This window comes from Cynocephalus volans, chromosome 15 (assembly GCF_027409185.1).
Source record: "Cynocephalus volans isolate mCynVol1 chromosome 15, mCynVol1.pri, whole genome shotgun sequence".
NCBI lineage: Eukaryota > Metazoa > Chordata > Mammalia > Dermoptera > Cynocephalidae > Cynocephalus > Cynocephalus volans.
The window spans coordinates 73,237,329-73,256,556 of NC_084474.1; the positions used below are offsets into that span (position 1 = coordinate 73,237,329).

Below are 19,228 nucleotides of genomic sequence, written 5' to 3' on the forward strand. Positions count from 1 at the left end.
AGGACTCGCAGGCCCTTGAGACTTCAATTTTAGAAATGCTGATTTAAACTCATTCTATAAATATGTATGTCAATTGAAAAATTATTCTCGCAAAAATAAAACTTTATAACTGATAAATATTTTTTAGGTCATTGTAGAAAAAAAACTAAAATTAATAACAACTTTGGAAGAACTCAGTGATCCTGGGATCATAGTTTTTTGGATAAAAACTTAGCAGGACAATCTCTGATATCTCTTTGATCACTAAGTTTTATGACTGTACATTCCCTCCCCTGTTTTAGAGTGGCTAAGATTGTCAAATCTTGTTTTAAAAGAGAGAGGAAATGGAATCCCAAACAAAGCCAAAATGGATTTAGAGAAGTACAGAGACAGAGTAGAATGCAAGAATGCTTCCACTCAACCCCGTATCTAACCTTTAGATTAAACAGTCTCTGCTGCAGTCATTCTAGAAATATTGCATCAGTAATTATTTTAATATCATCATGTTGAGATTGTCACACTTGAGCACATTTTAATTTTAATGCATACATTTATAAATCTGTTAAAAAATATAGCACTGGAATTATGTGAGATATCACAGGTAGAAGAATACAATTTTCTGTTTTTCCTTTAAGAAAATACCACATGTAAGCCATATCTTTACAGGGAAGATAAAATCTTATGATATAAAGATGACATGCTTTGCTTTTCAGGAGTTAAAGGAGAACTGGGTGATATAGGAGACATGGGTAATATTGGCAAGACTGGGCCCATTGGCAAGAAAGGTAAGCTGCATTTTACTATTATCCAGTAGTAATTTAAATTAATATCCAGTTGGGCATACTCTTAGTATATTTCTAAGGTTTTGTATCATGAAAATGACCCATTTTCTTTCTTTTTTTAAATTTGTTTTTTATTATACATACTTGTGGGGTACAATGTTGATTTTCAATAATTGCGTAGAATGTGTGATGGTTAGATCAGTATAGTTAGCTTATTCATTATTACAATACACAACCATTCTTTGTGTCTGTTGACCAATTCCTCATTAGCCCCCCTGTCCCCTTCCCCTCCCCTTTTCCAACTCTAGTTTTCTAACAGTTCAACATATTACTGTGATTGTTGTTTCTTTCTTTCTTTCTTTCTCTCTGTCTCTCTTTATTGTTCTTGTTTATTTATGGATTCAGCTCCCAGTTATGAGTGAGAACATGAGTTATTTCTCTTTTTGTACCTGGTTGTTTCACTTAAGATAATTTTCTCCAGGCTCATCCATGTTGTTGCAAATGGTAGAATTTCATTCTTTTTTATGGCTGAGTAGTATGAGTTCTCTCTGTCTTCACAGCATGGCTCTTTATTCCATGTAAGAATATATCTCACAGCTCAAAAAAAGAAAGGCCTTGAGAAAAATTAAACATGATTTTAGAAACAGAATCAAGCATAAAGTTCTGGTAGTCTCTATATTGAACACTTTCCTGGGATCTACTGGTTGACTATTAATTCTATACCTGTAATCTACTAACAGGACAGAAACTTAAAGTATATGTGTACATGTCCATATGTTTTCAGTCCTGATCTTGTATATAACTACAGCCTTAGTATTATAATATAGAGGTAGAATCCTCTTTATTATCTAAGCACTCTTTCCCTATCCTCAACTTATAAAGCCCCACAATGATAGCAGGTTGTAATTGCTTCTGATATTCAGTAATTCATACAGGCATTGTTTCACTTGGTTTAGAGACATGAAGCTGAATGAAAATCAAAATTTTATTGAAAGAATTCATTGACTATTCAGAAAGATAGAAGTTTCTCAAAAATAATTATAATACTGAATAGATGGTGACTACAGCAACGATATGGGAAAGTAAGGCAAGATTGATAAGAGGAATAACTGACCTAGGTCTTCAAGAATAGTAACACATTTATGGAAATGGGGAAAAGGCATTCAAGGGAGATGCAAGAGATTCTTGTGCAAAGGTACAGATTGGGAAAAGCTCAATGCCATGCGTCACGTAAATTCTACAGCCTTGAGGTACCCTCCAACTTTTTATAAATGCCTAAGCAGCTGCATAATTAAACATGGGCCTTGCCACGGCCAGCAGTGTGTTCTTGCAGGCAGTTTAATAGACTGCGGTGCCTCATGGCTCACATGTCCTGCTGCAGTATGTGTCTGTGGTGGTCTTACCATGAAGCTAATGAAACTTTGGCTTCAGGGACCCTCATTTGTTTGGGTCTTTCCCAAGATCCTGTGAGGAGCCTTAGCAATGGGCTCACAGGGACATAAATCTTGGTAAAATTTGCAGTGAAAGACATTTTAACCTCAGATGGTTAAAATAGTGCTTCTCAACATTTTAAAAAATGACTGCCCCCCTAACAAGACTTATTAGACATATTTTTCCTAATTGCCCCTCCCCATGAATTTTTAATACCACCCATGGACTAAGTATTTGATTATGTATTGTGTGTATATTTGTGCTTTATGTATGTTCAAAAAAGAGTACAATTATTTTACCTCACAAGAACTGACTTTGCATCCTTGGGGTGACAGCCCATTGAGAAAGCATGGGTTAAGACTACCCTTACCTTCTGCTCCAACTTCCTTTCATTTTACTTCTCCTTGAATTGGGTGGTTTTGGAGTGGATGAAAGTATTTTGGGAGCTAGCTAAGAGGAGCACAAGTGGGGAAAACATTTAGTTTGGACTTAATGAGATATATTTATGTAGTTTGAAGTTACTTCCATGCACTGATAAGTTATTGCTAACAATTCCAATGTACGAATAGCTTCCAAGAATATTTCTGCACTTAATGTGAGATCTATCCAAAGTCAGTATGCAAAAGTGCTTGGCCAGAGGTCAGGTCGTCATATGAATGTCTCCTGAGGCATCCAGCACAAGAAATGTGTGGGCTGTGGAAAAGAAACAATGTTTGAAATGTACAAGGCCAGAGATAGTCTGTGGAATTTTTTTTCTAAATCTAATAACTTGAATATGAAAAAGACTTTTCAGAGGTATTTTTAATTTGCATATATCATCACTTAGGTATATCTCCAGTTTGATAATATTCTTAATTTACATGTAACACCAACAGCAAATTGTAAAGGTAAAAGAAAATTCTGACACTATTAATAATAAAAACAAAATTCACATTTCTGCTACAGTCATGAGGTATTCACCTGCATTAAGTTAATTCTGCTAAGGATTTGGGTTTTTTGTTTTTTTTCTTACTAACTGGGTTGAAAAAAATATTCAAATATATATCTGAGGGCATGAGAGGACTACTAAAATAAATAGAACTTTAGGGGCCATGATCTGGAGGAAAAGGGGATCACACTAAGGTAAGCTATACATTCTGTACCACTTTTCCTTCCAAGTCGTTCAGCAATTCGTAGGTAGGGCAGCACTAACAGGCTAAGGGGCTTGATGAGAAAGTTTCTCTAACTGAATTGATATTCATCGTCTACTATAGAAGAGTGGCCCAGGAAAATGCCCCATACTTCCAGTTAGAACTATAGAAATTCCTAAAAACATTCAATTAAATATACACCTATTTATGTTTTTAAAAAACTTAGCAAATTTGAAATGGAAAGAAACATACTAAATCTGAAAATAACAACAAAAATCTACTTAAAAACCATTCTGAATAATGAAATACTGAACACTTCTCTCCTGAGATTAGGAATGAGATTAGCACAGCCTTTTATCACCAATTTTAATAAACATTATACATGAGGTTTTAGCCAGAACAAAAATGCAAGAAAAAGAAATAAGAATCATAATAATTGGAAATGAAGAAATAAGAGGGTCATTATTTGCAGATGACATGATTGCGTACCCAGAAAATACAAAAGAATACACAGATAAAGTTATGTTGATAAGTTTTTAAAGACAGCTTAACATACAAAGATCAATTTTATGTCTATATAGAAACAATTTTAAGAAATACTATTTATAGTAGTATCAAAATTATCAAATACCTAAGGATATGTCTAACAAAAGTTGTACAAGTCCTTCACAGCAAATGCTACATAATAGCAATGAAAGAAATTAAAGAATATCTAAGGAAATGGAAGTAAAACTATATTCACAGATTGCAAAACTTGATATTGTTAATATGTCAGTTCTCCCCAAATTGATATATAGATTCATTGTTTTTCAGTCAAAATCCCAGAAGTGTTCTTTTGTAAATTGATAAGCCAATTCAAAACTTATGTGTAAATAAATTAAAAGAAAAAGAATGCCCAAGCCAATCTTGAAAAATAAAACAAAGTTGGAAGACTTAAATTACCAAATTTAAACATTTATTATAAAACTGAATCATTAAGATAGTGTTGATTTAGTGCAGAGATACACAAATAGATTATTGGAAAGGAATAGAGAGCTCAGAAACAGACTGTCAAAATTGATTTACACAAAGTTGATGCTATTTTGCAATGAGAAATCATGAGCCTATCAATAAATAATGCTGGGTTATTGGATATTCATGTTAAAAATAATAATCTGGCCCTATACTTTACACTCTATCTAAAATCAATGGTTTATAGATCTACATTTGGTTGTAAAGCCAAATTTGATAGACCTAAATTTGAAAGCGAAAACAGTGATGCTTCTAGAAGTTAACGTAGAAGTCTATTTTGTTGTTGTTGTTGTTGTTATTGTTGTTGACTGGGGATCGCAACCCTTGGCACGGTGTGGTCCGCATCATGCTCAGCCAGTGAGTGCACCAGCCATCCCTATATAGGATCCGAACCCTAGTGAGCCACGGGGCTGGCCTGAGTGAGCCACAGGGCCAGACTGAGTGAGCCACGGGGCCAGCCTGAAGTCTATATTTTTGATCCTAAGGATTGGAAAGAATTTTTTAAACAGGATACAAAGAGGACTAACCATAGGTAAAAGTAACCAATTGGAATCTATCAAAGTAAAGAACTTTCATTCATTAAAAGATCTCTCTCAGAGAACTAAAACAGAAACCACAGAATTGGTTATGTGCTACACGTCTACCCAATAAAGAACTTATGTATATTTAAAACATATAAGGACATCATATGAATCAGTAAGAAATATGACAGATAATCAAAAAAAAAAAAAAAAGGCAAAAGACTTGAGCAGGTACTTCACAAAAGAATGTATTTAAATGAAAGAATGCTGGCCTCATCAGGATGGTGCAAATTTGACTAAACTGTGATAGCACTGCATACTCACCAAAATGGCTAAAATCAAAATGACTGACAATACGTGATGGTGGCAAGATGTGGAACTGAAACCCTCATACACTGCTTCACCATGGCAATGGAAATATATGTACTCTTTCTATATGCAACAAAATGAAAGAAATTCATGGACATACTATTGGGTCAAAGGATCCATACAGATAAAAAAACCCTGCATGCCAAATGATTCCATTTATAGAAAATTCAACAACATGAAAACTTATAACATGAAAACTTAACATGGTTATAAGTTGGGATGGTGACCTTAGGAAAGAAGAATTTAATGATTGAGAAGCGGCATAAGAGGTTTTTCTTGAGGGCTTAATCTCTGTGAAAAGTCATCAAGCTGAGCCCTTATGTTGGTACGCTTTGTATTTTACTTCAATAAGTTTAATAAGCAGATATCACTCATAAGTGGGAGCTAAGAAAGAAAGAAGACTACAATAAAACGCTGAATCTTTGGAAGGAGAGAACAGACCTATAGTTCCTAGAGGTGGGAAGGGTTGGCAGAGGGCAGTTAGGGAGCAACTGAGTAAGGGGCACAAAGAGTAATTACAACTTGTAATGATGAACATGCTAACAGTATTGATTTAATCATCACATACTGTACACAAATACTAATAGTCAACTCTTTACCCCATAAATATGTATAATCAATTATGTTTCAATTTTTAAAAAATTTTTTAAAATAAAAATAATTTCTGATTAATCATGCTAGAGGAATGACTGTTTTCGAACTGTATCATCCCTCTATCCTTTCTTAAAAATGATATTAAAAATTTATGGTCAAATAAAGAAGCAATAAATGTAGCCAAACATATGCAGCCAATAATTACAAAAGAAAAGGATTACAGAGGCCTAATTCATTCATTAATTAAAATGTTGTTTTCAGTAAATTTTGTGATGTGGTTTTGTCTACTTTTAAAATTTAGTGATTTGGCATCCAGATTGGAAAAGATGAAGTCAAACTGTACCTGTTTGCAGATGACATGATCCTATATATCGAACAGCCTAAAACCTATACAAAAAAACTGTTGGAATTGATAAATGATTTCAGCACAGTAGCAGGATACAAAATCAACACACAAAAATCAGTAGCATTTCTTTTCTCCAATAGTGAACATGCAGAAGGAGAAATCAAGAAAGCCTGCCCATTTACAATAGCCACCAAAAAAATAAAATACTTAGGAATTGAGTTAACCAAGGAGGTGAAAAATCTCTATAATGAGAACTACAAACCACTGCTGAGAGAAATTAGAGAGGATACAAGAAGATGGAAAGATATCCCATGCTCTTGGATTGGAAGAATCAACAAAGTGAAAATGTCCATACTACCCAAAGTGATATACAAATTCAATGCAATCCCCATCAAAATTCCAAAGACATTTTTCTCAGAAATGGAAAAAACTCTCCAGACATTTATATGGAACAATAAAAGACCATGCATAGCCAAAGCAATGCTGAGCAAAAAAAATAAAGCTGGAGGCATAACACTACCTGACTTTAAGCTATACTACAAAGCCATAATAACCAAAACAGTATGGTACTGGCATAAAAACAGACACACTGACCAATGGAATAGAATAGAGAATCCAGAAATCAACCCACACACTTACTGCCATCTGATCTTTGACAAAGGCACCAAGCCTATTCACTGGGGAAGGGACTGCTTCTTCAGCAAATGGTGCTGGGATAACTGGATATCCATATGCAGGAGAATGAAACTAGATCCATACCTCTCACCATATACTAAAATCAACTCCAAATGGATTAAGGATTTAAATATACACCCTGAAACAATAAAACTTCTTGAAGAAAACATAGGAGAAACACTTCAGGAAATAGGACTGGGCACAGACTTCATGAATACGACCCCAAAAGCACGGGCAACCAAAGGAAAAATAAACGAATGGGATTATATCAAACTAAAAAGCTTCTGCACAGCAAAAGAAACAATTAACAGAGTTAAAAGACAACCAACAAAGTGGGAGAAAATATTTGCAAAATATACATCTGACAAAGGATTAATATCCAGAATATATAAGGAACTCAAACAACTTTACAAGAAGAAAACAAGCAACCCAATTAAAAAATGGGCAAAAGAGCTAAGTAGGCATTTCTCTAAGGAAGATATACAAATGGCCAACAGACATATGAAAAAATGCTCAACATCACTCAGCATCGGGGAAATGCAAATCAAAACCACATTGAGATACCATCTAACCCCAGTTAGGATGGCTAAAATCCAAAAGACTCTGAACAATAAATGCTGGCGAGGTTGCGGAGAAAAAGGAACTCTCATACATTGTTGGTGGGACTGCAAAATGGTGTAGCCTCTATGGGAAATGGTATGGAGGTTCCTCAAACAATTGCAGATAGATCTACCATACGACCCAGCTATCCCACTGTTGGGAATATAACCAGAGGAATGGAAATCATCAAGTCGAAGGGATACCTGTTCCCCAATGTTCATCGCAGCACTCTTTACAATAGCCAAGAGTTGGAACCAGCCCAAATGTCCATCATCAGATGAGTGGATACGGAAAATGTGGTACATCTACACAATGGAATACTACTCAGCTATAAAAACGAATGAAATACTGCCATTTGCAACAACATGGATGGACCTTGAGAGAATTATATTAAGTGAAACAAGTCAGGCACAGAAAGAGAAATACCATATGTTCTCACTTATTGGTGGGAGCTAAAAATTAATATATAAATTCACACACACACACACACACACACACACAAAAACCGGGGGGGGGGGGCGGGGAAGAAGATATAACTATCACAATTACTTGAAGTTGATACGACAAGCAAACAGAAAGGACATTGTTGGAGGGGAGGGGGAGAGGGAGAAGGGAGGGAGGTTTTGGTGATGGGGAGCAATAATCAGCCACAATGTATATCGACAAAATAAAATTTTAAAAAATAAAAAAAATATTTTTTAAAAAAGGAAAAATCTTGGTATATTGTGAAATGCATACAAAAAAAATTTTTTTAAAATAAAATTTAGTTATTTGTTTTTATTTCTTTTCTTATAATAAATATTCACTTTTACAACTACTTTCCACTTGTAATTTTGTATTATTTTTTCATGAAGAAGTCCTCTTAAATTGTTTAAGCTTCAGATAATATGCACCATGGATTTGCTCCTGGCTGTATCAACTTCATTTAATCACTGGTTAAAGGGATGGAAAGATGTAGCTAGAAAGTGGGATGTTGGACTTCAAGATTTCGGAGATACAGCCACATTAAATGAGGTTAAGATCCCGTGTGTTGCTCAGCAGATGGCAGAAGTGGAAGGGGAGGGTAAGTCACTGTCATGAACAACTCCACCAACTTGAGAACTTCACTTTTAAGTGAGTCATTCTAGACATTGCACTTCCCTAGATTTAGAAGTGTCAGGTTTAGATGAGTTTCCAATTAAGAACTGGAGCTCATAATCTTGAGTCAAGTTTTAATTCTTTCATAGAGTAAGACTAAGTGACTCAGGAGAGTGGTAAACAACAGAATCAAGGAAGAGTCAAGAGTTTTTAGTATGATTGGTTGAGCCTCAAAGTAGATGAACTCCCAGAAATGTTGCAAAAGTAACGGTCTGGAAATTATAGGGTTAACTCACCTTATATCCTTCAGGCCAGTTCCTCCTTCAAGGCTCAGGTACATAGCAGCTAGTTTGTACCTCTATCACTGTACTCATTCTCATGGCTAATTAGCTTGTCTCCTTCCCCTATAGATTGTGAACTTCTGGGGGGAACAAATGAATGAATGTGTTACTGGGTCTGTTTGCTTAAATAAATACTTGTGTAAACTCTAAGTGGAGATCCTGCTATTTAATCATTTTATTCCAATGCTTATTAGGATATAGTAGAAACTTTCTAAATGTTTGTTGCATTAAGGGTGAAAAAATGAATGGTGAAACATATTATTTCCTATAATGTGACTCACTTTTCTACTCCTTATTCCTACAAGTACCACTTTCCCTTTGCATCAACCTCCACCATTGGCTACAAAGACTTCTTTCTCCTCCAGGGTTAGTGCCATCAAAATTTATGAGCATATTCTGAAATTCTTTTAAAAAAATGGAGATGCAGTGAACTGGTTCACCTGGATTAATTTTATTTTTAATCTTTACTTTGAAATTTATTGTCCTCATTTTGATGACGACCCTTCTAAATTTTTCACTGACTCAGATTACTCTCAACTTTCTAAGCTGACCGTAATGTTGTCACTTGCATGGATAACGTAGCTTTCTGGATGTCGATATTTCATTTTAGGAAAAAGAAATAAGAATGATTTAATATAGGTAAATTTAATCTCATAGCAAAATAAACGTTTCTACTTAAGATCAATAATCTTTTTACACTGAAAGCATTAAGATTTTTTGTTTGTTTGAATGTGACTTCTAATTCTTCAATCTGAAGACAGTTATTACAGACATGTTCCTACTCATGGGCCAAAATCTGTTTTTGTGGATGGCTTTAAACCATAATTCATTTTGTGGAAATAGGTATTCTAAGCCCAAATCCTCTGTGAACTGTCTCAATACTTGGCATGCATTCCTTTACCATAACTCAGATTTAGGGAACAGAAGTTAGTATCAGTTCAGCTTTCTCCATAGGTGAAGCCCAGTGCTAATCCCGTTATAAGATAAAATTGCCTATTTTTTTCTCCTTAATGATCTTATAATTTTGGAAAACATTGTTTACACTTTACGAATGAAGAAATGGAGGCTTAAAGACATTAAGTAACTCATCCACCTTTAGTAAGTTGCAGAGTCAGGATTCAAACCCTATTCTCAGCCTTCCATGGTCTTTCACTTCACCACACTGCTCTGGTGTTCCCATTTGTCACAAAGAAAAAACATAAAACAACAACAAAAAGAATTTGTATCAAGTACTGGAAAGTAGTCACAGTTTTTACATCTTCTGAGAGAAAACAAAAAGCCACATACCAATTCTAGAAGATTTTCCCCACATTATTAGGGTCCAGGTAAGGGGCTAAGGGCTACTGTTTCTAATGAAGTCTTCTCTACTCTGACTCACAGCCACCTTTTCCTTTTCCAGGTACCTACCAGGCTTTTTGTTAATCTCACTGTGGTAGTACATGATAGTGTCCCACCTATTTGTTCTCTCATGCGTTCTTTGCTTTCCTTAAAAGCCCATGATTTTCCCAAAGCAAATACTCTATTTATGCTTCTTCTATGTCCATTATGGGGCTTAGCCCAGACCTAGGATCATAGCAGGACTGGAATCACCATTCAATTCATGTTGGATTGAAAGGGATTTACATGCAAAGATAACACAATGTATTTTTTAAATTAAAATATTAAACCTTTATTCATACCATATAGACTTTGAAGTGTATGAGGGGCCTTCAAAAATTTTATGGAAAGATTTGTATTATCTTTTTTTTTTCTGTAAAGGAATTTACTTTTAATTGACATGTATTGATTGTGTATATTTACGGGATACAGAGTTATATTTCAATACATGTATACAACGTGTGATGATCAAATCAGAGTAACTAGTATATTCATCATTGTGAAATTTTATCATATATTTCTGTTGAGAGTATTTGAGCTCCTCTCTTCTAGCCATTGGAGAAGATATGATAAATTACTGTTAATTATAGATGCCTAGCACCACTGTATACCACTAGAACTTATTTTTCCTACCTAGCTGTAATTTTGTGTTCATAACTAACCAATCTCTGTTATCCCTCTGCCTTCCTCTTCCCAGCCTCTAGTAACCACAATCCTACTCTACTTCTAAAAGTTTAACTTATTTATTTTTTTAGCTCCTACATATGAATGAAAACATGCAGTGTTTATCTTTCTGCACCTGACTTATTTCGCTTAACATAATGTCCTCCAGGCTTTTCCATGCTGCCTCAAGTGACAGGATTTTATTCTTTTTCATGGCTGAGAGGAATTCTGATGTGTATATATACCACATTTTCTTTATCCATTCATCTGCCAACAATCACCTGGGTTGATCTATATCTTAGTTATTGTCAATAGTGCTGCAATAAACATGGGGGTACAGATATCTCTTCAGTACTCTAATTTTCTCTCCTTGGGATAGATACCCAGCAGTGGGATTGCTGGGTCATTTGGTAGTTTTTTAGTTTTTTGAGAAACCATCAAATAGTTTTCCCTAATGGCTATACCAGTTTAGGTTTCCATCAACAGTGTATGAGAGCTTCCCTTTCTCTGATCCTCAACATTTGTTATTTTGTATTTTTTCATGACAGCCATTCTAACTGCAGTGAGGTGTAATCTCATTGTGGTTTTGATTTGCATTTTCCCATTGCATTTTGATTTGATGTTTAGTGATATTGAGCATTTTTTTGTATACCTGTATGCCATTTGTATGTCTTCTTCTGAGAATTGTCTATTCAGGTTGTTGGTCCACTTTTTAAATTGGATTACTTGTTTTTGTTTGTTTGTTTTGTTTGTTTGTTTGTTTTGAGCTAAGTTCCTTGCACATCCTGGGTATTTATCCTTTGCTGGAAGAATAATTTGCAAGTATTTTTTTCCCATTCTGTTGGTTGCTTCTTTGCTCTGTTTATTATTTCTTTTGCTGTGCAGAGCTTTTTAGTTTTATATAAACTCATATATCTAGTTTTACATTTGTTGCCTGTGCTTTAGAAGTATTGTCCATAAAATTTTTGCCCAGACCAATGTTTTGGAGTGTTTCCCCTATGTTTTCTTCTAGTATTTTCATAGTTTTGGGTCTTAAATTTAAGTTTTTAATCCATTTTCAGTTGATTTTGATATGTGGTGAGAGATAAGGGGATAGCTTCTTTCTTTTGCATTTGGATATACAGTTTTTCCAGCACCATTTATTGAGGAAGCTGTCCTTTCCCCAGTGTATTTTATTAGTGCCTTTGCAAAGACTAGTTGGCTGTAGATATGTGGATTTATTTCTGGGTTGTCTATTTCATTCCATTTGTCTATGTGTGTGATTTTATGCCGATACCATACTGTTTTGATTACTATAGCTTTGTAATATATTTTGAAATCAAGTTGTGTGATGCCTCCAGCTTTGTTCATTTAAATTTTAGTTCTATTTTTCCACAAACTTCTTGAAGTATATCATTTTGGGTGGTGATAAGGACTGCTATTCCTTTTAAATTTTGATTATATCTTTCAAACACTTTGCTTTCCTTCATTACATCATTGATTAACTCTTTTGGGAAGCACCAGGAATTGGAGAGTTAGAAATGGTTGGGTTTGAATACCAGCACTGCCATTTATGCTGGATGTCATTGAACAAGTCATTTTGCCTCTCGATCCTCAATTTTTTCAGGTGTATGGTAAAGATAATGATAGTATCTAGCTCATAGGATTTAATATGATAATATGTACAAAGTATCCAGTATGGTACTTGGCAACTGATTGCACTTAGTAAATATATAATTCCTTTCTTTCATTAATATATTCTCAAAACCTTTTCTTATCTTTTCCAACTTACATATAAGAGAAATGAGGAATTTGCAGGATACAACCAAGGAATGAGCAGATCAATCTTTCTCAGCAGAGTGCTAAACATATTTCTATGCTCTTCTCCACTGTTTCCTCTGCTATACATTGTCTCCTGCCTTGCTCCCATCTTCAGCTGCTAAAGCTTTTCATAGCTAAACTAAAATGCTAAGCCTTCCTTCATCCTTCCAGCTGAAGCACTGTCTCTTCTGACTCCCTCTCAGAGTAGCAGTTCAATGTCTCTCTCACAACATTTATCACATTCGATTGTCATAGATTTCACCATTGTCTCATTTAATCCAAGTACAAGTTTTGATGCTCTACCCTGCACACTTGAACTTCATTCTGCATTTCAAGGATCCTCCTCCCCACCCGCCACTGCCCCTTCTGTTTGGGGAGCACATGAATGTCTGGCATCACTGTGAAGAAAGGTGTTCATGTGGGTCAGTTTAGAAAGGCTCAGCAAATCCTTGGGGCCCAAGCAGGCATGCCTTCTTCTGGACAATCAACATTCAATATGTAAGGGACTTATTGACATATCATAACTGTACATATTTATGGTGTACATGTGATAATTTGATAGATGCATACAATGTGTAATGATCCAATCAAACTAACTGGGGTACCTATTACCTATATATTTTTAATTTCTTTGTGCTGAGAACATTCCAAATCTTCTCTTCTACCTACTTTAAAATACACAATAAATGATTGTTAATTATAGTCACCCTACTGTGCTCTTGAACACTAGAATTTATTCCCTCTATCTAATTGTACCTTTGTAATGGACTCTTAAAAAACAAACAGTGATGAAAGTACAGCGAAAAGGCATCCTCAGTGCAGGCAATTTGGGGCACCCTACAGGTTTTAGAGTGGCTTCCACTTTATTCCTGTTGCTGGTAAAAGATGAGGTTAGGCAGAACCTCAGTACTGACTCCATTTACCCCTCTCATTGTCCTTTTGGTTTATATACTCAATTCCCTGGATACACCAAACTCCTATAAGGGTAAGCCCCACACTCCTAGCCTGGGTGACTTTCATTCTGTATTCATCACTTATGAGCGTTTATTCTTTTTCCAGATCACCATTGAAGCATAAACTCCATTTCACTTCTGTCAGGGTTTTCTCTTTTGATTCTCAATCCCACAGCCAAGCATTTTCTCTTGCAAATCAAAAGCTTTTGCTTTCAATTATGTCTGATGTGGGCTTTAAGAGCTTATTTTGAAGTTAAAATATATATATTTTTTCTTTCTCTTGGCTTTAAAAATCCTGATTCTCTAAGAATTATTTTGCGGATGCCTCTGACTAAGAAAATAGTCATATACAAAGAAGAGCAGAAAGGAAAATTGCCAATGTTGATATTTCAGTATTATATATTTGACACAACTTTATATTGTAGGTATTTGCATAAATCACATCTTTTCTAAAAATTGTAAACTTCTTCAAGTCAGAAATTTAATCCTGTCTCTCTCTACTCCTGTTTCCTCTCAAAGCACCTAGCCTTTTGTTTTACATAGAATAAGTAAATAGTAAATATTTGTGGAATTAAATTGCAAAAGAACAATACATGTTTGAAAATCCAAGGGCAAAGCCTCACGTAATAACTTGGAGCATAATAAATACAGTCACTGCAATGTGCTAACCAATTGATCCAGATTTGCAAAACAATGGTATTTTAAAAAAACATACTGAGAATTGTATCACCCTTGTTCAGAAGGCCATATATAGAAAATATGTTAGTGGGATAGGTACCACAAATTCAAATGTTCCTTACACATCCCACCAGAGTTTTATATTCAATCTAAATAAATTATGACTTGTTTGATTAGTCATGCCTGTGCAGCCAACTCAAAATCAAATTATTTATATAAAACAAGGGACATTAGTTGGATATATTGCAAATAGAATTTTACAAATCATAAAATTTCTCTTATTTTAAGTGTGAAATAATTCACTCTTTTATTTCATTGTTGTCTTTGTTTGTTTGCTATTGTTTTTATTCAGGCGACAAAGGGGAAAAGGGTTTGCTTGGGATTCCTGGAGGAAAAGGCAAAGCAGGTATAATACACTCATTTTTCTCTTTGATTTCTAGCATCATTCCAAATGTTTTCATCTCAAAACTAAATCCATTTTTAAGGAAAAATAAAAATTCTTTCAATGTGCTTTACTTTATTTTCCTTGGGTTAGAAGAAAGGGAGGAAGGGAACTTTCCCCTCTATCTCCTGGTGACTTTCCAAGTCCTGGGAAGGGGATGGTGGCATATTCCATCCCTGCCATGCTGACCAGAAGAAACAAACTCAGCACATAGGGAAACAGCCCTCAGTTTCCTGGACCAAGAGGAAAATCCAGCAATAGCACCTAGAAGAATAGAAGGTATTCTATTTATCATTGCTATTTATCATGCCATGTCTTCTATTCCACCAGCATCTCAACCAAACACTGGCCAGCAAGTCCCCAAGATTACAGAGCACACGTTCTATGGCCAAGGAGATTCTCCCTGAACACTGAGAGTTTTCTGTTCAGGGTTTTATGCTGGAAAAGAAAGTAGATTGCCCTTTGGGAATTTCAGCTATTTCTCTCCATACTACTACTACTAATAATAGTGAAGACTAATTTTAAGAACTGTTTTACATTTTCTATATTTAACTGTAAATATGGATAAATAAAGCCATAGATTTTTTTCTTTTGTCTAATAAAATTATTTTTTACTTTTTGCTCTACAAAAGAAAAAAGCAAATAGAAATGTATACGTGAAACAGTCATTAAACAGAAAATGGAACCATTTAGATTTTGCATCATTTTCCTTGCAATTCTTCCTCTGTCACAACAATATCAGTAGGTAGCTGAAAAGGTAGGTGAGCAAAGGGGAAAGAGTGACAAATTAAATCATAGTTAATCCACAAACTGGACAACTGGCTCTTAAAATTCTAAGTTGGATCTACTTCCAGAATTTGAACTTAGTCCTTGAAACATGCAGCTACACTTCAAATTGATAACCAGAATTAACATTTGACTTAATCATGAAAAGGTTCTCCTGTCTTGGGAAAGTTGTGGGAGCTAGTGAATAATGAAGTAACAGAAGAGAGAACTGGCTGGAAATATGTTTTACAGAAGCTGTAAAAATTTTATTCTGAGATTGGGCAGACATGTTTTGTGTTCAACAAAAATGCCAAATGGTTCACAATGTGCGTGCAGTGGTTTATCAAATTTATCTTCTTTTAAAAAATATAGTTAAGAATTGTCTTTTGTCTCATTCAAAATGTTTAAAAAGATATTTTCTGAATTTCTAAAGATAATGTAAATTAGAAACCTTGCTTTAAATAAAAGATTACAAGTATAGCCACTCACAGATATAGCCAGACTAGAAAGAGATAGTAAATATTGGGACAAGAGCAAATGTTCTTCGCAACTGGTCTGCATGTACTTCAACATTAATTCACAGTTTTTGTCATTCAAAAGGCACTGTCTGTGATTGTGGAAGATACCGGAAAGTTGTTGGACAACTGGATATTAGTGTTGCTCGGCTCAAGACATCTATGAAGTTTGTCAAGAATGGTAAACATATTCTCTTCTGCTTTGTGCTATACTCATATATCTATCAATTTAGTCTCTTTAAACACTACGATTCTAATACTCCTAGGAGGAAATACCCTGTGTTGAGCAAAGGCCTGTTGAGTTAGTGTCAGCAGTTTAAAGGTCTCTCAAAATGCTAATTATCCACTCAGACTCACAACAGTTCAAGTCCACTACATATTTATACATATATGTGCATTGCCTACGGGTAGGAAAAGGTACTTTCCTAAGAGAGGGGAATGGAGAAAAGAGCAGAGTTTGGCAAACTGTGCCTTAAGAATAAAAAGGGATAGCGAGAATCAGAAAATACAAGTAACACAAGCATCTCAGAAAATACAAGTAGTATTAACAACAATAGCTACTTTCTTCAGTACTTGGAGTAGTGCATAACTACTAGTTTTATCTTACTGAATCTTCATAATAAGTGTTATAATGTAGGTACTATGATTAAACTGAAGCTTAGAGAGAGTACCTTGGCCATAGATACAGACCTAATAAAACAGTGGAACGGGGATTTGAATATAGGTTTCTCTGACTCCTCTACCCACAAATCAGTGAGAATATTATGCATTCCTCTAAGTTTTGCAACTTCTCATTTTAGTCATTTTTTTAATCCCTTGTTCATTTCCCCATACTACTAGTAAAGCCCTTAAAGTCGAAAGAGCTTATATATTCTTTTCTGAGACAGTATTAGTGAGGGAGCTATTGAAGTTACTGTTACAATGGGTTTCATTTTGTTGTACTTTCACTTACTGTAATCCATCTGTATTAGTTGTATGTTGTTGGAAGCACATAGATTCATCTTGTATTTGTCTTCTTCTTGTAATACTAGAGGCATAGGAAATACTTGATATTAACCAGCCACCCTATTTATAGCTCTGGTTGTAACCCATACTGAAGATTCCATCTCTGACTTAGATTGTCATGAATTAACTAGATCTCAAAGATATACCATAGAGCGGTATATACCATAATATTTTAGTGGTTACAATTTTTTGTGTGTGAATTAAAGTTATAGATCCTAAAATGTGTATGCCTCATGCCATATTATGAGCTCAGGATGATTCTGAGTCTCCATTTTTGTCCTGAAGCTTACTCAGTAGCTGTCTCCCTCCTGTACGTGGGATTAAGTATGAACAATCTCAATCGATGTACATGCTCACAGCCCAGGAATTTGGCCCAAAGTGCACAAACTTCTGTATTATTCCTATATTATTTTAATAAGCATTTACCATCCCCTGCAATATTCCAAGCACCGAGGCCGGAGAGTATTGATGACATGGTCATTGTCTTCAAGACATTCATAGCTGAGTAGGAGAGACATGCAAGCGAAATATTAGATAAGAATGTGTTGAGTGCTATAAAGGAGGAAGGGGAAGGACAGTGAAAATACAGAGTAGAGCACACGAGAACTCCCATGTCTGTCCAGGAGTGCTGGAGAGACTTCTTACAGGACAAGACATTTCCACTGAGATCTAAAGGATGAGTAAGAGTTTGCCAGGTAGAGAAGCAGTGAGAAGACTTTCCAGGCATAAAAGTCATGGAAATTAAAGAAAAAGGACATGCTCATGGGACTACATGTATGGCTTACAGCATGAGCTAGGTTGAGAAAAATACGCGAGGTCTCCAAAAAGTTCATGTAAAGAGTCATATTATCTTTTAATCCGATTTTTCCATGAACTTTTTGAAGTGCCCTCATAACATAAAATGAGCTGGGTGGAAATTCACGTAACAAGACTTTGTCAACATAGCTCTCTGCTGGACAACTATGTGGGAGGTTAAGGAGGAAGGGAAGGGAGGACAATTTGATAACTAGAAAGGAGGAGAAAAAATTAAACCAGTGACTCCCTCATAATAGGGCCTTTCAAAATAATTCTTGAACATTGAATAAATGAATTTAAATCTGGCAATGTTATATACTTGCCTTTTCTCTTTTCAAGATATAATGATATTCTCCCCTCTCCTCACCTTCCTACCCCTCCACCCTGCAAAGTCATAGCAGGGATTAGGGAAACTGAAGAGAAATTCTACTACATCGTGCAGGAGGAGAAGAACTACAGGGAATCCCTGACCCACTGCAGGATCCGGGGTGGAATGCTAGCCATGCCCAAGGACGAAGCTGTCAACACTCTCATCGCTGACTATGTTGCCAAGAGTGGCTTCTTCCGGGTGTTCATTGGTGTCAATGACCTTGAAAGGGAGGGGCAGTATGTGTTCACGGACAACACTCCACTGCAGAACTACAGCAACTGGAATGAGGGGGAGCCCAGCGACCCCTATGGTCATGAGGATTGTGTAGAAATGCTGAGCTCGGGCAGATGGAATGACACAGAGTGCCATCTTACCATGTACTTCATCTGTGAATTTGTCAAGAAGAAAAAGTAAATTTCCTCATGCTACACATTTGTTATTTCCCCATGACTACCATTACAGTTATTTTTATCCATTCTTTTCTTTCTAACTACACTAAGTCCATTCTGACTCAAGATGAGTAGAAAATGCTAAACTGAGGTTTGGAATCTCCATCGCCATGCTCTTCTGTTATGATTTTGACATTTCATACATGGTATATTATGGACCAAATAGCTCACCAGGTACGTAGGTCCTGAGAAAGAGTTTGAATTAGTAATTGTGCAGTATAAGGTTGTCTGTATCAGAAATGAAATGTCTTCTTGGCATTTGTTCTGCCACCTCTCCCCAGAGCCCTAAACCACTCTCTAGCCCAGTGGATAACGGCATACTTGTTTGGTGATGATTAGCTTGGTTGGTGATGATTTGGCTAACCTGCCCTTGCCCATATAGGAAGGCCTTCTGTGAGTAATGTCAAGATATTATTTATCTTTGAGCTGGAAATGCCCGATTCTTGGACTAGTCACTCACCATGGCCATGGCCATACTTGCAAAGTCCTCTTATTTGCACAGACATAGAACTGCTTTAATCCCAAACCTCTGTATGAAGAACTTTTAGCCTAATGACCTG

At 35.6% G+C, this 19,228-nt stretch overlaps 1 protein-coding gene across 1 annotated transcript in view; it reads left to right on the forward strand.

The window, feature by feature from the left end:
• Positions 1–18,633, forward strand: part of COLEC10 (collectin subfamily member 10) — a 45,593-nt gene extending 26,960 nt beyond the window's left edge. Inside the window, exons 3-6 of the mRNA XM_063079071.1 lie at positions 693–764; positions 14,680–14,733; positions 16,135–16,230; positions 18,242–18,633. Coding sequence (XP_062935141.1) covers positions 693–764; positions 14,680–14,733; positions 16,135–16,230; positions 18,242–18,633 — 614 coding nt within the window. The remainder of the gene's footprint in view (positions 1–692; positions 765–14,679; positions 14,734–16,134; positions 16,231–18,241) is intronic.
• Positions 18,634–19,228: the final 595 nt, after the last annotated feature.